Source organism: Pagrus major, chromosome 20 (genome assembly GCF_040436345.1).
Source record: "Pagrus major chromosome 20, Pma_NU_1.0".
NCBI lineage: Eukaryota > Metazoa > Chordata > Actinopteri > Spariformes > Sparidae > Pagrus > Pagrus major.
Window position 1 is genome coordinate 13,299,192 of NC_133234.1, and position 17,136 is coordinate 13,316,327.

At 42.2% G+C, this 17,136-nt stretch overlaps 2 protein-coding genes across 2 annotated transcripts; both read left to right on the plus strand.

The window, feature by feature from the left end:
* The first annotated feature begins 1,322 nt into the window (after nucleotides 1-1,322).
* On the plus strand, nucleotides 1,323-9,751 carry LOC141015609 (putative protein MSS51 homolog, mitochondrial). The gene is made up of 6 exons (XM_073489743.1): nucleotides 1,323-1,494; nucleotides 1,642-1,791; nucleotides 3,907-4,031; nucleotides 4,329-4,892; nucleotides 8,272-8,365; nucleotides 9,047-9,751. Exons 1-6 carry the CDS (start codon nucleotides 1,337-1,339, stop codon nucleotides 9,252-9,254), a joined length of 1,299 nt encoding a protein of 432 aa, XP_073345844.1. The 5' UTR covers nucleotides 1,323-1,336; the 3' UTR covers nucleotides 9,255-9,751.
* A 2,647-nt stretch (nucleotides 9,752-12,398) lies between these two features.
* mss51 (MSS51 mitochondrial translational activator) lies at nucleotides 12,399-16,896 on the plus strand. Its single transcript, XM_073490195.1, has 6 exons — nucleotides 12,399-12,412; nucleotides 13,776-13,925; nucleotides 14,027-14,151; nucleotides 14,272-14,835; nucleotides 14,971-15,064; nucleotides 16,391-16,896. The coding sequence occupies exons 1-6, from the start codon at nucleotides 12,399-12,401 to the stop codon at nucleotides 16,593-16,595; spliced, it is 1,152 nt and encodes a 383-aa protein (XP_073346296.1). The 3' UTR covers nucleotides 16,596-16,896.
* Nucleotides 16,897-17,136: the final 240 nt, after the last annotated feature.

The following is a 17,136-nucleotide window of genomic DNA, read 5'->3' on the forward strand; positions in this document are numbered from 1 at the left end:
CCCGTCACGTTCACGTGTGCTCATCGGAGTTGATTTCAAAATGGATGTCGTAACTGTGTCGCACAGCTGATCTGTGAATGCTTCAGGTTCAGTGCGGTCAAGTTTGCATTCAGTCTACCAGTCGGACAGCCATTTATCCAACTGTTTCTGATACTTTCCGCAGTCTATTTCAAATATTTATCCATTACATTTATTTACCTGAACAATTTATCCATGAACCTACTTTTATTTTTTCATTTTAAACTTTTCCTTAACTGTTTGTCCATTACTTTTAGATAATGTCAACCATTTATCAATTACTTTTAGCTATCTATTTAACCATTCAAGCATAAATGGTTTAAACAAGTAGCCTAAGTAGATAATTAGCCAACGTTACCATTTAGTCGTTGTGTTTAGCTAACGTTTCAACTGTTTCAGATACTTTCAGCTTTTCAACATTTAAAACTTTTAGCTATTTTTCAACTGTTTGTCCACTACTTTGAGCTAATGTAATTTCTATTAATCATTTAGAAATTGTATAACTATAAATAAAGTATGAAGATAATTAGTTAGCTAACGTTAGCATTTAGTTGTGAAGTTTAGCTAACTTTCCAACTGTTTCTGATACTTTTAGCTATCTATTTCAGCTAGCCTGTTAATCCATTACTTTGAGATAACAATGTTAACCATTTACTAATTACTTTTAGCAAACTATTTGACCGTTTAATCATTGCTTTTCAAAGTGATCGATAAATGGTTGGAATACAGTAAGTGGATAGCCTAATTAGCTGCCATTTTAGCCAGTTTTAGCTAACTTTTTCAACCATTTCCCCTGTTATCTATAGACTTCACTGCTTGCTTGCGAGCTATGTATCATTCAGGCGTTTCAGCTGACTCAGTAAATGGATATATGCACACAAATTAATGAGCCTTTTTTTCAATCTTTTAAAGTACTTTGTCACTGCAGAAGTACCCGCTTGGCGTACAAGTACCCCTGGTTGAGAATCACTGGCTTATGAGACACCAAAACACTACGTAGTGTTTAATAATACAGCCATTACTTCAGCTTGTGTTGTCACTCATATGATGTAAACTATAAAAATGGCAATTGTGTTACAAGGCATCTTCGAGGAATTTGATTGGCTAACGCAGCGCTTTACCAGATGACGTTGAGTGACACTCTCGTAATAGTTGAGCTGGGTTCAACTTTTCTCGTTTTAAGATGCTCTTTAAATAACTGTCCATCATTTCAAATGTGCCGAACACTGAGTGATAGATGTTCAGTACAGTCTAATATAACATCGAAGGTTCATGCTAATGCTTCATTCCTCTCTTAGTGGAAACTGAAGGCCACATCATGGCATCCCAGATCCCGGCGCTCCCACAGTCCTACGCTCCGGGGACCGACAGTGTCTTCTCTGACCAATCTGGCTTTTACTCTCTGGACACCAATGTTCCCGGGCTCTCGAAGGTGATTCTCAACAAGCTCAACATGAAGGACTACGGAGAATACAGGTACAAACTGCTGATACTCACTTTGTTTACGTCGCATATATGCTTCATGCTTTCACAGCTTCTTCTTTAAATGACTTCAGTGTCTCAAATTCTGGCCAAATTCTCAGACTTGTATCGTGCTCACCAAATGTGTCTGATTTCCACAAGGGCTGCTCTTGAGGGAAAGGCAAAGGGAATCTCGTTCCGCAGCTACAAGGAGTTGTTCCAGAAGATGGAGGAGACCTTCAAGTTCTGCACCGGCTGCAACAAACTCCCAGAGCATCTCGCCGAGGGACAGGCCCTGAAGCGCTGTGTGAAGTGAGTACAAAGCTGAAGGATGATGCTGCAGACTGCGGAGACGTGTTGATGTATGGCTCATAATAAATAATTTTGCAAGATCCAGGCGTTGACTGTTATTAAGGCGGCAGAAACATACACCACTCTCTGGTCAGCCCTATTATCACCCTGTCAGGCTGTTGTTTTGACATTGTTGTGCAATTGTTGTCATGTGTGAAGCATTACCAGTTGCCGTTGTATCAGCAGCAGAATGATAGGCCACCAAGGTGTGGACAGCTTCTGCAGAGGTGGACAACGGCCAGTGGCAAATATAGCTACGTCCCCTGACCGTGATTCATCTCTCTGCAACTCGGCAGCTTATTAGGAGCAGCTTAATGCGATTCATAAAGTCACAACATCACACTGTATTTCAAGTGGTGTGTTGAGAATAAGGCGTATACGATTCGCTGTGTCTTTGCGAGTTTCTGTGCCTCATTTTTCGTCTGACTCTCTGCTTCTTCTGCTATCGCCGTCTTTCTGTCTCACACGCACACACACGCACACACACACACTGTCTTGCATGTTCAAATTCCCAGCTGTGTCTGCCTCTCTCAGAAAAAAGTTCCCGTCAGCAGACGTTAAGGCAGAAAAGACAGAACTGCTGACAAGTAAATGCCTGAAGAACTTTGACATCTGAGAATAACCACAGATAGTCCAACAGTATCTACTTGTGACTTCTCGTCGCCTTTTTAATTTCATTTATTTGCACTTAAGGCTGAGGTATCTCTGCGGAAGTGTTTTTGTACATTACCGTTCAAGGGCACCTGTGTTTTGTCACCTTGTTTTGCCTCTCTTGTCCACTTCAAAACCTATTTTGAAGGATTAGTGTGCCCAGAGTGTGTTATGACAGAACACGCTGGCTGATAAATGATTGTATGGAAATGTGGGTGCCTCTTAGGCTGCACATGATTGCAAAGTAAAGTAATACAGTCTCCCAAGGCACCAACTGGCACTGGCTCTGAGACATCTAATCCAACACGTTACCTCACCACCTTAACGGTGGGACAATGCAAAAGCCCACTTCAATAAGAGGTTGAATTCCAGCTACTACGTGCCGTGGCTGTTTTTGCCAGGTGTTTTCTAAAACAGGACAGAATTAATCTTCACGAGCCTGAATGAGGCGATCAAATACAAAGATGGCTTCTGTATGGATGTAAGATGCTATTAGTGTCCTGGCACAAGACATTCCCGCTGATCGTCTACCAATAAATTTGTATTGGTGATGACAGAGGCATAGCAATGCTTTGAGCTGATGCTAACGTTAGCGTGTTAACATGCTCAACATAGATTATGGTATATACCGCAAATGGATGGATATTTCTTTGATACTGATCCTGACAATGCTAGCATGTTTATTTTTAGCAGCTGTAATGTTCACCATGTTCACCATTAGCGTGCTAGCATGCTAACATGCTCAAGATAGATTATAATATATACTGAAAAATGAGTATGACGCTCACACTGACAATGCTAGCATGTTGCATTTTAGCACTTATAGTTTTTGCCATTAGCGTGCAGCATTAGCGTGCTAGCATGCTAACATGCTCAACATAGGTTATGGTGTAGCCTATACTGTATAGAGATAGATATACTGTATGATGCACACACCGACCATGCTAGCATGCTGACTTTTAGCAAACACTGGTTACCATGTTCAATAGACCAACTTAGCATGTTAGCATGTTAACATGCTCAACATAGGTTATGATACTGTGCATGCTGTATAAAGATCCATGATGCTCACACTGACTATGCTAGCATGATGTCCAGCAGCTGTATGATGTTTACAATGTTCAATGTCATAGTTTGACATGTTAGCATGCCAACATTTGCTAATGAGCACTGAACACTATAAAAAAGGGTTATTTTACCCAGTAGCCTACCAATGAGGTAACGTTAACAGAGTAGTGCATCAGTGCTATATCGTATTTTTCAGTGTTTTAGAGGGTCTATAGTTGAGGATGATGTGAGTGTCTTTACTTTTCCTGGTGTGTAAAGAATTAAGATATTGGTTCAACTTCTTTAATCTTATGCTTTGCATAGTTTCTCTCCGTTTCATTCCTCTGCATTGCTTTTCTCCCCATCTTTCCGTCACAGGTGCTTGAATGTGTACTACTGCACCAAAGACTGTCAGAAAAAGGACTGGCCTCAGCATAAAAAGTCCTGCAAGAAGCTGCGTCTGGTGGCTATCGACAGACTAGTGGAGTGGCTGATGTTCACTGGTGAGAAATGAAATAGGCGGTGCAGCTGAAATTAAAACGCTTTAATGGCTGTTTGGGTTCACAAAACGGAGAAATCACAGTAATGAGATGGCATATTTTAAAGCTGAGCAGCAGAAATTAAAACGCCCGAGAGACAAAAAAAAGTGACAGAAAGTCACAGTGCAGTAATGGTGTCTTTTTTGAAATTTTGATTAAAGTTCCTCAGCCTTTGTAAAGTCGCCGGGCAGAACAACACTAATCTGTGTCACCAGTTTTCTGTCGTAGAAATCCATCATGAATACTCCTCACTCCCCACAGGAGACCTCCCGTTCCCCATTGAGAAGTGGTCCAAGTCAGCTGCTGAGGTGAAGAACTGGGACGACTGGCTTCCCATGCAGGGGGACCTCACTCCACGTCTGGATGCCATCTTGTCCGGGGCCAACATGACAACCCTTTGGAAGAACGTCAGCAGGCCGAGGCCGGACGACTCCGACCTGCATGAATCTTTATGGCGGATTCAGAGCGAGTTCCTCTCTCGAGTTCTCACAGTCGGGCTGGGCGTGCAACACTTCGCCCTCGACCCCTACGCTAAGCCGCTCACTATCCACATAGCAGGGGCATCCCACAATGAAACCATGGGAGCCAGACTGACCGACTATGACGAGCTGAACAACATGTTCCCCGGACACCAGGGTATCGAGATAGTCATGGTGGGACCGGAGGTGGTGGACGGCCCCATCGTGAGGCCTCCTCTGAGGGCGTTCGGGCCCAAGAAGAACGTCTACATCAGCGCCTACAAGGGCCTCTACCACCAGTTCTGGGAAGATGTGGTGGAGAAAGAAGAAGGAGCGAAGCCAGATTTGGTGGTTGGTTTTCATCCTGGTATGTACATACATCATCCTGCCGAACGTGAACAAACAAATGTAAAAGACGTGACTGCACTAAAATCTTCGGCACAGGTCTGGTTTTTCCCCTCAAAGTGCCTTTAACTCAACCAGTAATGATGACTGCATCTATAAATAGAAACTGCTCAGCTTAAGTGGTCAGCTGTCTCAGAGAACCAGTGGCTTGTCTCCCTTTATGCTTGTTGGACAATCACCTCTTTCAGAGAACAGAGTGAGCAGGAGACGTATAACTCACTGGATCTGGCCTATTCATTAGCGCCGGGCTTTTATTGGGGATTTGGGTGATTAATGGGAGCAGCTGGGAGAGAGTTTGGCTTCTGATCGCTGGACTCAGCACAATGTCAGTAAGCTGCCCTTTGGAAAGTCTCAGCTCTCCTCGGTTTCACTCTGACAAACATCGCAGGCTGCAGTCGTGCGCAAAACCACTTATTTAGAACAATCTCACCATCCCTGTCCCCTTTATCAGTCTAAGGACGTACAATGCTCTGACCTAATGAATCATTTCAACAGACAGAAAGTCTCGACATCTGTCCCTTTGTCCAGTGGCGGACTCGGGATGTTTGAAGTGCGGGGGGCGAGTAAATACAAAGGGCACTACATGTATGCAGGGGGGCAGAAAGTTGTGATTTAGGCCTATTTATAGTGAAGAGAGGCCTCTTCACCACGTTCTGTCCACCGTAGAGGGCACTTTATAACGTTAATCTATCATAGGAGCATCCAAGAGTCAAACAATGCATTTGTCCACTCTCACTGACAACCACCTCATTAAAGTGGCACTGTAACCCCGCGCCCACTAAGCTCTCGCGCTGAATCAGTTCTCCGACCCTTTGACCCGCAAAGCAGCAGTAAAGCCCCCGACCCAACCTCATCCACAACCCTCAGCTCGGTTATCACTGCAGGCTCCACTGGAGCTAAATATACAGGAATCAGTCATCCTGCAAGTAAACTGCCTGAGTGCCTGGCTGCGTTTCATACCGCAAAGCTGGCAGAGTGCTGCATTATGACACCGTCTAGTGATACAGAAGCAGGCGGCATGACAAAAGGAGTAAAAAGGAAGGTGTGTGTGTGTGTGAAAGTCACAAAGACAACAAGAACGAGAGAGGGAAACGCTGCCAGGAGCGTGAAAAACAGACACCGGCCTCGGAGAATAAGGGCAGCCGTCAGTTCTCACAAAGGAAAATGGATGTTATTCATACAAGGCGCCTCAAAAACACAAACGCAGCATCCGCATTACTTTTTAATATCCTCGGAATAAACTGCATTATTCTGAAACCTATTTGTCAGACCAGGAAACAAAGTCTATTAGCATTAACCGCAACTTTATCCACTGTACGGCCCAAATTCACACCGGAGCCAGGCAATTATTCCAGTCATTAAGAGTCAGACTATAACGTCTCTTTGTCACCTTATCTCCTCAGGGCCTGAACACCTAAACGCTTACTCCCTGTTAAATGTTTTATCATGATGAGGAGTGTAACCTCGGGGATGTCGGTGTCAGGGCGTGCATTATTCAAATGAAAATCCTCTCTTTCTGCAGTCCCGGAAAAGACAGGCTGCGGATAACATGATACCATCTGCGTGGCAGTATCACAAGCCGAACAATACTCTGTGGCATGCTCCGAGGGCCCCCCGACACACTTACAACCAGCGAACGCACCGCTCAGAACGCACCAAACAGCTGAAGCTTTGATAAATTCATAGCTTACTCTCATATTTCTCACATGCGTTGTTTTTCCCTAGGTGCTGATTAAAATTTCATCTGATTACACGGACGAGCTAATAATGTGGGACTTTTTTCCGATCAGCGCGGAGGAATTCTCGGTTACGCCGCACTACCGGTTATGTCTCACTCAAGGACACTTAAGCTGGATGGATCGACAGTGTTTGCGGTGGCGTGAACCTCAGTCATGTGGTTGAAGGTTGAGCTGTTCACCACACCACCCTGCTGCTCAGAAAGAAAAAAAAACATACTAATAATACAAAGCAGAGTCAGGGGAAAGTGACATCTGTCAGTTAATATGCTGCAGGATTATGTACCCAAACCAGCCTCTGCAGAGGAATGTTATCAGCTTTCTCTGGTCCAGCTGAGTTTTTCGACGAGGTCGGCGTGTTTGGAGGAAGATTAACTTTGTCACATTGACTGATAATTTGTCAGACTGCTAAACAATGACAGTGACATGTTCGGGAGGAGGGATATTCGACCTAACAAGAGGAAGACGCGGGCAGCTTGAGACTAATCAGGCGTAATCTATTTGATTTTCACCACTAGAGACTCGTACGGTGGGAAACAGACAGCTCAGTAAGGTTTATCTTCTGTCAGTGTCATTCAGCTGAATTATTCAGGGAGGCATTTATGTTGCAAGAGAGGCTTATTCTGTGTTTTCAGTCAGCTTCTCACTATGATTGATGGGACTCTACATGAACACTCTGTTTTTGCCAAAGTGAGGACAGTTTGGGATACTTCATTCTGTTTTTCTTATTTTCTATGGATTCGACAAATGACGCTGTCATCGGGTCAAAATTGTCCAATTAATGATGAATACCTGCAAAACTAACTCATTTTTAGACCCTTGTTTAAAAAATGACAATACATTTCCCTTGTACCTTGACATTCACATCAGCCTCAATCGTACCTTTCGGGAAATGTTAGCATGCTACATTTATCTAAATTGGTAAAAAAAAAAATTAGGCTCAGTCTCATGAGCATGTTAGCATGCTAAACATTAACCACAATGGTAAACATGATGAAACTCACATCTTGTGAGGATATTAGCATGCTAAACTAAAACTGGTATACATGATAAACATTAGGCGAGCTATACCTTATGAGCATTGTAGCATGCTAAAGTTAAACTAAAGTGGTATACTGTACAAGATAAACATATCTTGTGGGCATGTTAGCATGCTACATTCATCTAAATTGGTAAAAAATTAGGCTCAGTCTCATGAGCATGTTAGCATGCTAAACTTTAACCACAATGGTAAACATGGTGAACAACATGCCTCGTTTTCATGTTAGCATGCTAAACTTTAACTAAAGAGGTAAACATGATAAACATTATATCACATGAGCATGTTAGCATGCTAGACTTCTACTGAAATGGTAAACACGGTAAACATATATCTTGTGAGCGTGTTAGCATGCTAAACTTAAGCTAAAATGGCAAACATGATGAAACAAACATCTCGTGAGGATATTAGCATGCTAAACTAAAAGTGGTATACATGGTAAACATTAGGCGAGCTATACCTTATGAGCACTGTAGCATGCTAAAGCTAAACTAAAGTGGTATACTGTACAAGATAAACACATCTTGTGAAGATCTTACACGTGTGTTTTATGTGTTTTAACACAGGGTTCCATGCTAACCAGGGTCTGGTAGAAGGTTGGCTGCCCACCCTCCTGCTACTCAGAGATTATAACATCCCTTCCCTCTTCACCGTGTACAGGTTAGTCACATTATTGAACCTCTGAATCATACACCTGTCTCACATTTTTATAGTGGTGATAATAACTTTCCTGCCCTTTCAGCAACGGTAAATATTTTAAGATCTTTGTGCTAGAGGGACTCATTAACTTACAATGTATACCATCTGCTTTTCAAAACTCCGGAAAAAAACACCATACCCACTGGATATTGAATCCATCCCACCTCCTCCCTCTGTATTGTTGAATATTAAACCCTGCCCTCCTCTGTGGCACAATTATTGCTCACCCACATATCCTTACTCCTCACCTACCTGACCTCATCACCACAGTCCTAGTCCAGTCTACACAGTTATCTTTGCCCACGACCCAGATCACACCACTCCTTCCACACTTCACACTCCATCCCTCTGGTGGGCAAATATCAGTTTCTTGTTTGTACAAAGGCCAAGTTGAAGAAGAAGATTTATTTCTTCTGCTGCAGGCACTCTCGGCAAACTCCCCCTGTCGACTCTAACTTGATGATATGGCAAAAGTTATTGATGTTGCTCACTTTCTCATCTCTTGATGCTGTTCCTCCACAGTTTCTCTCAAACTGTTTTCATGTGGGCGGATGTTAAAATAAGTCTTTGAGGCGGTTAACCTCTCATGAGGAAACTAAACTTACTTGATTAATTGATTTTTGTCTCTTTTTGGCTCCACAGCGAAATGGAGCTCAAGTGCTCCCTCCAGATCCTGTTGGAGTTGGAGATACGCATCAGGGACAGCGGACCCAATCCATTCACCTCACAGAAACCAGAGCAGGTCCAGTCCAGCCCCAACAAAACCCCAGTCTACTGCAACTCTCACTACATCTGTCTCCAGGGACTGCAGCCTCAAGAACACTTTGAGGAGCCCGGGCCAGACAATTAAGGAAAAGCCTGTTTTTATTGTGCTCCACTTTAAAAATAGGATTCCCTGAGGTCTTCTGAGGGCTTCCCACAGCCTTTTAGAGATGGATGTTGCTTAGCTGTGCTGCCACTCAGCTTGAATGGATGCAGAAGCCCACACTGTAATGGTGTGCTGAACACCGTCCTATAAATCCTGATATTATTAATTAATGAAAAAGATGATAGATGTCTCTCAAAGCTCATTATTGAAGATGATAGCACCAGAGGGCATCAGCGGGGCACAAAGGTTCGCACTGTCGGTGCCCTGAGGTGGCGTGTTTGATTGATATAAAGGATCGTGAGTGTTCATACGTAATGAGACCAAAATTGGTTCGGTCATCATTTGACGGTTCCCTGTAAATTGCTCTGTGGCTCGATCTATTCCCAAATCTCACAATATACCTGCATTAAATCAGATCATGGGCATACTTATGTCACAAATGGTCTAAAATTACACCTCAATAAAGGATACGGTGCCTGGATTTCATTCTGTTGCTCATTCGTAGCTGTTGCAGGACTGTGATATGGTGAGACCGAGTACCGAGAATAAAAGGGCAACATTAAATAACAATAAAAGCGTCTAAAGTAAAATGATTGGAAATGAATAGAGTAAATGAATAAATGAAAGCATCTGAAGGCAAAGAAGAAAATTCCAACTACCTACATTTATTTTTTGTACAAGCATATATCAGCACATCATGCCGTGCTGAGCGGATGATGATATAATAGTTATTATGTGCTAAGCAGACATTCTCCCTAAGAAATCGTGCATTTTCTCTAACTCCTAACAATAAAATGGCCAAGAAGTCAAGCGGCATTTGTTTGACAGCTGTTTCCAGTTTGCTGATAGCAACAATACAAAGTAATCCAAAGAAACAGTGTGAGCCACAGGCGGAAAAATTGCCTTGAGATAAATCAATGCCTGTCTGACGCAGTCCCAACACGAGACAACAGTATAAGCTTCACCTATTCCAGGCCTATTGTAAGGGATTGCATTATATTGCGAGTCACGGGCAAATCACAAGATGTTGCCTCCGTAGCAGCTTTAAAAATGTGACTTCATGACGACAAAACGAGACCGACTTTCTGCAAACATTTCAGATAAAGCTTTGTGGAGACTCGTCCATTCATAAAGAGGAGTGATTCATCCTCTGTAGTCAAGTGATGAGGCACACAGAACAATTAGAGAAAATGCTTAAGTAGCTCATTCATACTAATCAGTCTTATCATAACGATCCCCTCGTGGACAATGAATCACTTCCAACTGAATAAAAAAAAAACAATGTCTCAGTCAGAATTGTATGAACCTAAATGAAGGGGGTCAATGTGATAATCCTGCTGACACCCTGTGACGATGGAAAAAAGTGACTCGCCTGTTGGATTAATGTTAAAATGAGTGTCTTGTTATTGTCGGTGTAACAGCCTTTACAGTGTGACACTGACCTCTAGTGGGTGAAAGTGGTTAAAGCACACAGACACAATAGTTGAATCTGTGACGGTTGGTCTTGTGGTGCTCTCCTGCTTTGAAAGCTACCCCCGGATCTGTCGTGTCACGGTGCCTCCATGTTTAATGAAATGCAGCAGAAGTGCCCTCTTGGATGCCCCTATGATGAAAATGTGATAAAGTGCCCTTCCAGTGGAGAAAACACACCACATGTTACCCTTATGTGCTACAAAAACAGTTGGCATCCTTGAGGCTTTGGGCTAAAAGCATTGCTGGAGCCCTCTTAGCTCCGAGCAGGGAAAGCTAATATCTTTATTGGTCACATACAATCACACTGAGTACAAAGTAGTAAAACGTATTCTCTGCATTTAATCCATCCCTGATGCCAATCCTGGCACATTTCAAAGTGCGGTAACCCCGACCAAGCACGTCACTTTTGTTGGAAAGCGGTGAGGACGTGACGGCTCAGATGAAAGAAATGTTTTGAATAGTCCTCAACATAAGTGATGTTAGGCCAAGTGAGGTCCGAGGTCAAAAAGCTCTTATGTGACTCTAAATAGTTAAATAGTATAGGTCCATGTTTTGTGTAGTCGTGACATCACATGACAGTTTGAATCTTGTTTTGAGCCAGTGAATGCATTATGTCTTTCTGTGCGTCGGAGCACTTCTCATTTCCTTTTTTTTTTTGTCACCCCTGCCCCTCAGAAAGCCTGACTCTGCCACTGTGTGCAGATCTTGGCATGTCAGGAATAGTCTGGAGCTCAGGGTTGGGTAATAACAGATTATATGTGATTGCGGTTACATAATCACATTACCAAAAATAACTACAGCCCACAAAAAATATGTAGTGAGACTCTAGTTACATTGTCGAGGATGACTTGATTACATTCTCGATAACATCTTTAAGATATAGCGTTTGTTTAAAAATGTGCATCTCACATGTTGTTGAATACACACAGCAGTACACCGCTAGTTTGTGGCAGCAGGCCTGCTGTTTGTCAGGGTCATTTAATTAATGCTGAATATACAAAGTGTATTTTATGTGTACTGATCAAAACCATTATAAAAATAAACCATAACACAGTGTGAAGAATCTACAGTTTTGACATTATGACGTCTGTTGTGTTGCAGAGATGACTTCTGAAGTTAGCATGCTACCAGGTAGCCCCGTCCTGGTCCATAGCTCCTATGCTAGCGGTGTGAACACCAACACTTCCGTGGTGCCCCAGGCTTGCAGTCTGGCCCGCTAGTTGCACGGCTAACTGAGCTAACCAGTTAATTGCCACTACAGTTAGCAGCAGTTGGTGGTAACTCCGGTGATATGTCTCCCCCCCAGTTTGACAGGTGGCCAATTCTCACATATTGTACCTTTAAAGAGAAAAATAATATTTACGGAGCTCAAATTTTTGTGGCTTCATCCATTTTTTTTTTTGTATAAGGTGCCATATGTTCAATGTTTGATGTTGAACTGAAAGTAAATACAATTCCAGGAAATTTGTATTCAGTAGCCGACTGCATTTGAAAGTAATCTGACCCCGCTCTGCTGGAGTTTTCTGGAAGGAACAGCACAGGTGCTATATCTGGCACCAGCAGCCCCCAGCAGGCCGCTCACGCTACAAACCACACAGAGGAGCAGCAGGGGAAGAGACAGTGAACTGCGCCACTGACACTCATTTACAAATGATGGAAACTGAGAGGTAAGTAGGTTTTGGCCCAATTATTCTCCAAACACTTCTATTATTACCTCGAACTATAATTTTTTGGAGAACATGTCTACATTTAGCTACATTTTCACCCAACGATGCCACCCAAGTCACAGGAGACTGAAGCCGCAGGATCAGAGCCGCCTGGTGCTTCGCTAACAATGACAGTTTTTAGATGTTTGCATGCCACCACAGCCTGTTTCATACTTCTGCTGTTTGCTCCCTGCTGTCCCATTCACTCTCTGTCCGTGGTGCCACCATCAGGCTTCAGCCCTCTTTTTTCTGCAACATTTTTATATGTAAACTCATGTACGTGTCCACGCAGGATCTCCACTCCTCTCCTTTCAGCTACTGTAGCAAATGTTCCAGTCTAAGAATAGAAAGGCCTCAGTTGTCCTCTGGTTAGCAGGAGACAAGCTATGTTTGAGTAGTGAACATGCTTTCTACAGTTTTATTCTGCTAACACTTAATAATTAGGGAACAAATCATATACTTGAGAAATGCTTAACCAGTGCATGACTCATTTTGATTTAATGCATGAATGAATGCAGGTTGTGTCATGAATTCCTGCTGCTAACCATTAACAAATGATAAAGTTATGAACTATTCACATCAAGCATAGTAACTTAAGTTCAACAAGAAAATCAAAACTAAATCATCATCTTTTCACTGTCATGCTGATGGAAATTCGGGTGAAGTTTCGTAGTCCGCAAAACATTTCTGGAGCCTCACAGCAAAACAGTGTTGCAGCATTCTCCTTAACAACTGATGTAGATGGAGACTAGTAACAGTGTGACAGTGACGTTATTTACATCTTCAAGCTTGTGCACTAATTTCAAACGCGGCGCTTGCTAACGTTGTTAGTTAAGCTAAGATTTAATATTAAGACTTAAAAAAAAGAGAATGTAAATAACATCTTCTCAAATCAGTTTGGGATCTCAGGGCTTCCTGAGATTTGTATTATGGTGGACTTGCTGCATGGAGCCATTTTATTGAAATGTTTTGCTGCCATGCTGTTTTGCTGTGACGCTCCAGAGAGGTTTTGTGGACTAAAAAACTTCACCCGACTTTCCATCAGTATGGAAGTGAGTCGATAATGGCAGAATTTCCATTTTTTAGGTGAACTGTTCCTTTAAACATTTGTTTAAGTCAGGCAACAGGACTTCAATATACACCCTGTCTTAATTCATACATCAAATCATCATGAATCGTGCGTTAGTTAAGCATTATTTAGGTATATGATCTGAACCCTTATTAATAAGTGATGCCATTTAACTATCATCCAAATTATTAATGAATTCTATTGTATTCTATGTTTTCTAAGAATGTTCTCCTCTTCTTGTATGTGTCTCTCCAGAGCTGGTCCACAGACCAAGGCTAAACCCACGGCCTACCGGTCTCAAAAAGAGATGTTTGAGAAGATAGAGGAGTCTTTTAAAGTCTGTGCATATTGCGAAAAGCGGCCAAATCAGCTTTCAAACCCACAGAGTCTGAAACGCTGCGGCAGGTAAAAAGAAACAAACCTGCAGGATCTCAACCAGCAGGATATTCCTTCATCGAAGTCAGTGATTTTACGATCACAGATCTCTCCCTCCTATCTTTGCACAGATGTCTAAATGTTTACTACTGCCGTAAGGAATGTCAGAAGGACGACTGGCCCAAACACAAGAAGTTCTGCCCACAGCTGCGTCTAGCTGCCATTGACAGAGTTGTGGAATGGCTTTTGTTCAAAGGTAAAAGAAAGTCCATACCAAAAGTGAGAAAAGCCAGGTCAAGGATATTTACCAAAACCCATGAACCGTCTTTACTTCTATTAAACTAGCAAACTAATTGAATTGTATTTCTATCATCAGAAGACCGTCCATTCCCCACAGACAAATGGTCAAAGCCCGAGTCTGAGGTCAAAGGCTGGGATGACTGGCTCGAGATGCAGGGAGATCTCACAGCTCGCTTCGATCCCATCTTAAATGGAGCAAACATGAAAGACTTGTGGACCAACGCTGGCAGGCCTCGGCCTGATGACGAGGACCTGAAGCAGTCGCTGTGGAGGGTCAGCAGCGAGTTCTTCTCCAGGCCGCTGACCATCGCTTGGGGGATTAGGCTGTTTGGCCTTAAACCTTATTCCAAACCTCTCACCATTCACCTGGTGGGAGCGGGTAATAGTGAGACCATGGGAGCTAGGCTGACCGACTATAACGAGCTGAACAACATGTTCCCCGGACACCAGGGTATCGAGATAGTCATGGTTGGACCGGAGGTGGTGGACGGCCCCATCGTGAGGCCTCCTCTGAGGGCGTTTGGGCCCAAGAGGAACGTCTACATCAGCGCCTACAAGGGCCTCTACCACGAGTTCTGGGAGGAGCTGGTGGAGAAAGAGGAAGCAGCAAAGCCGGACCTGGTTGTTGGATTTAATCCTGGTGAGAACATGTTTCCCATCACACAAGCATATAAACCCAAACCCACTTTAAACTCTAAAACCTGAGCAGGCTAAACTTCTTGTTCGGACTGAACTCTTTATGATATTGTTTCCCTTTCCGTGTTTTTGTGTCCAGGATTTGATGCCAGTCAGGGTCTGGATCAGGGCTGGCTTCCAACACTCCTGCTCCTCAGGGATTATGACATTCCTGCTCTTTTCACTGCTCTCAGGTGAGTGATACAGAATAGTAGCCACACACATAGTTTAATACCTTACCACTCAATTGCAGTACTTGATAGTAACTAAGTACATTAACTCAAGCTCTGTGCTTCATTTTCATTTTCTACTTCAATAGATTTAAGAGGGAAATATTGTACTTTTGACCCCACTATATTCATTTCACAACTTGAGTTAATAGTGACTTTTCAGATTTAGCTGTTTTACATAAATGACACATGATCAGATTGTAAAATATGAATCATTCTACAACACCAGGGCTGCAAAACAAAACTGAGTTTAAGTCTCTTTATGCTGCATCACAGAAAAGATGGGTACCAATGATGTTCATGGCAGTTTTAATCACCGGCTGTAGAGCCTTCCTCTCCTGAAGTTTGTGATGTTTCCCGTCAGGATGCTTTCTATTGCTCATCTTTTAAAGTTGCCAAGGATGTAGCTCTAGAAGTGATCCTTCTTAAGTTTCCTTAGGAAGTAGAGAGTGATTTGATTAGAGTGTTATTTGCAAGATGTGTGAAGACTGAGTGGAGGGCAGTGGATATGGCATCCTCTGTGGATCTGTTGTCTGTTGGGCAATACAAAGAGAAATTAAAAGAATATCTAAATTAATAATAATAATAATAATAATAATAATGATAATAATAATAATAGAACAGAGGAGTAGTATAATAATGTATGTTTGTATGGAGTATGTTTATAGTATTGCTACTTTTACTGAAGTAAATCAACTACATGAGTCCAGTATTGCAGTATTATGATACCTCAATATGAAAAAAATGGCAGTAATTAATTCCAGTTGAAAACAATAAAGCATTTTCAGATTACAGATTACACTAAAGTAATCAGATTTTAAATGATGTGGGGAAAGAAGCGGAAATGAATCTTTATTAATCTTGAAATAATATACAACATTTACTGTAGATAAATACACTACTATTGTGGCTGTTGCTATTATATAATATGCAGTACTTCACCCTTGATATTTATATTCAAATCAGGCAACATATGATCAATGATCAATAATCTGAATTGATAAAAAATGTCATACTGTCTTTTATTCCATTCAACCTCCCCAACCTTAATTTAATTTAGCCATGAACAGTATACAAACTGGCACATTGGCATTGATTACTGAGTGTTTGCATTACTGCACTGGCTGCTACACAAGCATGTGAGAGTATGCAAATATACCAAATGTCTGATAAATGTGTCGACCGAGCTCCCACTTTATCTCTTCACTGCTCGCTTATTGTTCATCTGAATTCCTCCGTGTCACGTGCGACGTGTCACGGCTGCTGATGCTTCTCGTCCTCCGTCCGCAGCGAGACAGAGATGACATACTCCCTGCAGATCCTGCTGGAGCTGGAGATGGACATGAAGGGGAGTGGAGCCAACCCCTTCACGTCACTGAAGCCAGAACTGGTGGGCTCGTGTCCCAACAGTCCTCCCGTCTACTGCAACTCCCACTACTTCTGTTTTCAGGGTCTGCTGGAGACTGTGGAGTTTGAGGAACCAGAGGAGGCCTGAAGGAGCTGATGTTAATTGATTTTTTTCATTGTTTTTGAATGCTTGTGTTTTCTTATAACGCATCCATATTATAAGATTTTTAAAATATTTGACAAAAAGTGTGTAAATCAGTATGTATTATTTCTAAAAACTACTTTGGTATAACAGCTAGGAATGTTGCTATGACATTTGCATTCACTATCTCGCTTTCATGTAACGGTCAGAGTTGTGAGATTTGAATATTTGGTCTCTGAATTATTGTTGTGTTAGCAGAGAGGCAATAAAGCTGTGTAGACATAGTCAAATGTCGATAATAAACACCTAGAAATGATTAAACAGACTGCATTGTCCTCTCTGGTTTAAACACAACATTTATTCTCTTCGTTTTATAGACATAATTTCAAATCATACAAAATACACCTCCAGTCATTTTAATTTGTCAAGACATATCATACATAGTTATATGTGTTAAGTACTCTTTCTATCATCCATCAAAAGCCTGATATTTCACATGAATTTTCGTGACATACAGCTACTGTCCCTTAAATATCTTTGTCATTAA

Excerpts from the sequence above, each read along its gene's own strand:
- mss51 (XM_073490195.1), top strand. Across the intron at positions 13,926-14,026 it reads AGTCTGAAACGCTGCGGCAG|ATGTCTAAATGTTTACTACT; the intron begins GTAAAAAGAAAC and ends ATCTTTGCACAG. Across the intron at positions 14,836-14,970 it reads GGTTGTTGGATTTAATCCTG|GATTTGATGCCAGTCAGGGT; the intron begins GTGAGAACATGT and ends TTTTGTGTCCAG.
- LOC141015609 (XM_073489743.1), top strand. The coding sequence starts at position 1,337 with ATGGCATCCCAGATCCCGGCGCTCCCACAGTCCTACGCTCCGGGGACC. Across the intron at positions 1,792-3,906 it reads GCCCTGAAGCGCTGTGTGAA|GTGCTTGAATGTGTACTACT; the intron begins GTGAGTACAAAG and ends TTTCCGTCACAG. Across the intron at positions 8,366-9,046 it reads TCCCTCTTCACCGTGTACAG|CGAAATGGAGCTCAAGTGCT; the intron begins GTTAGTCACATT and ends TTGGCTCCACAG.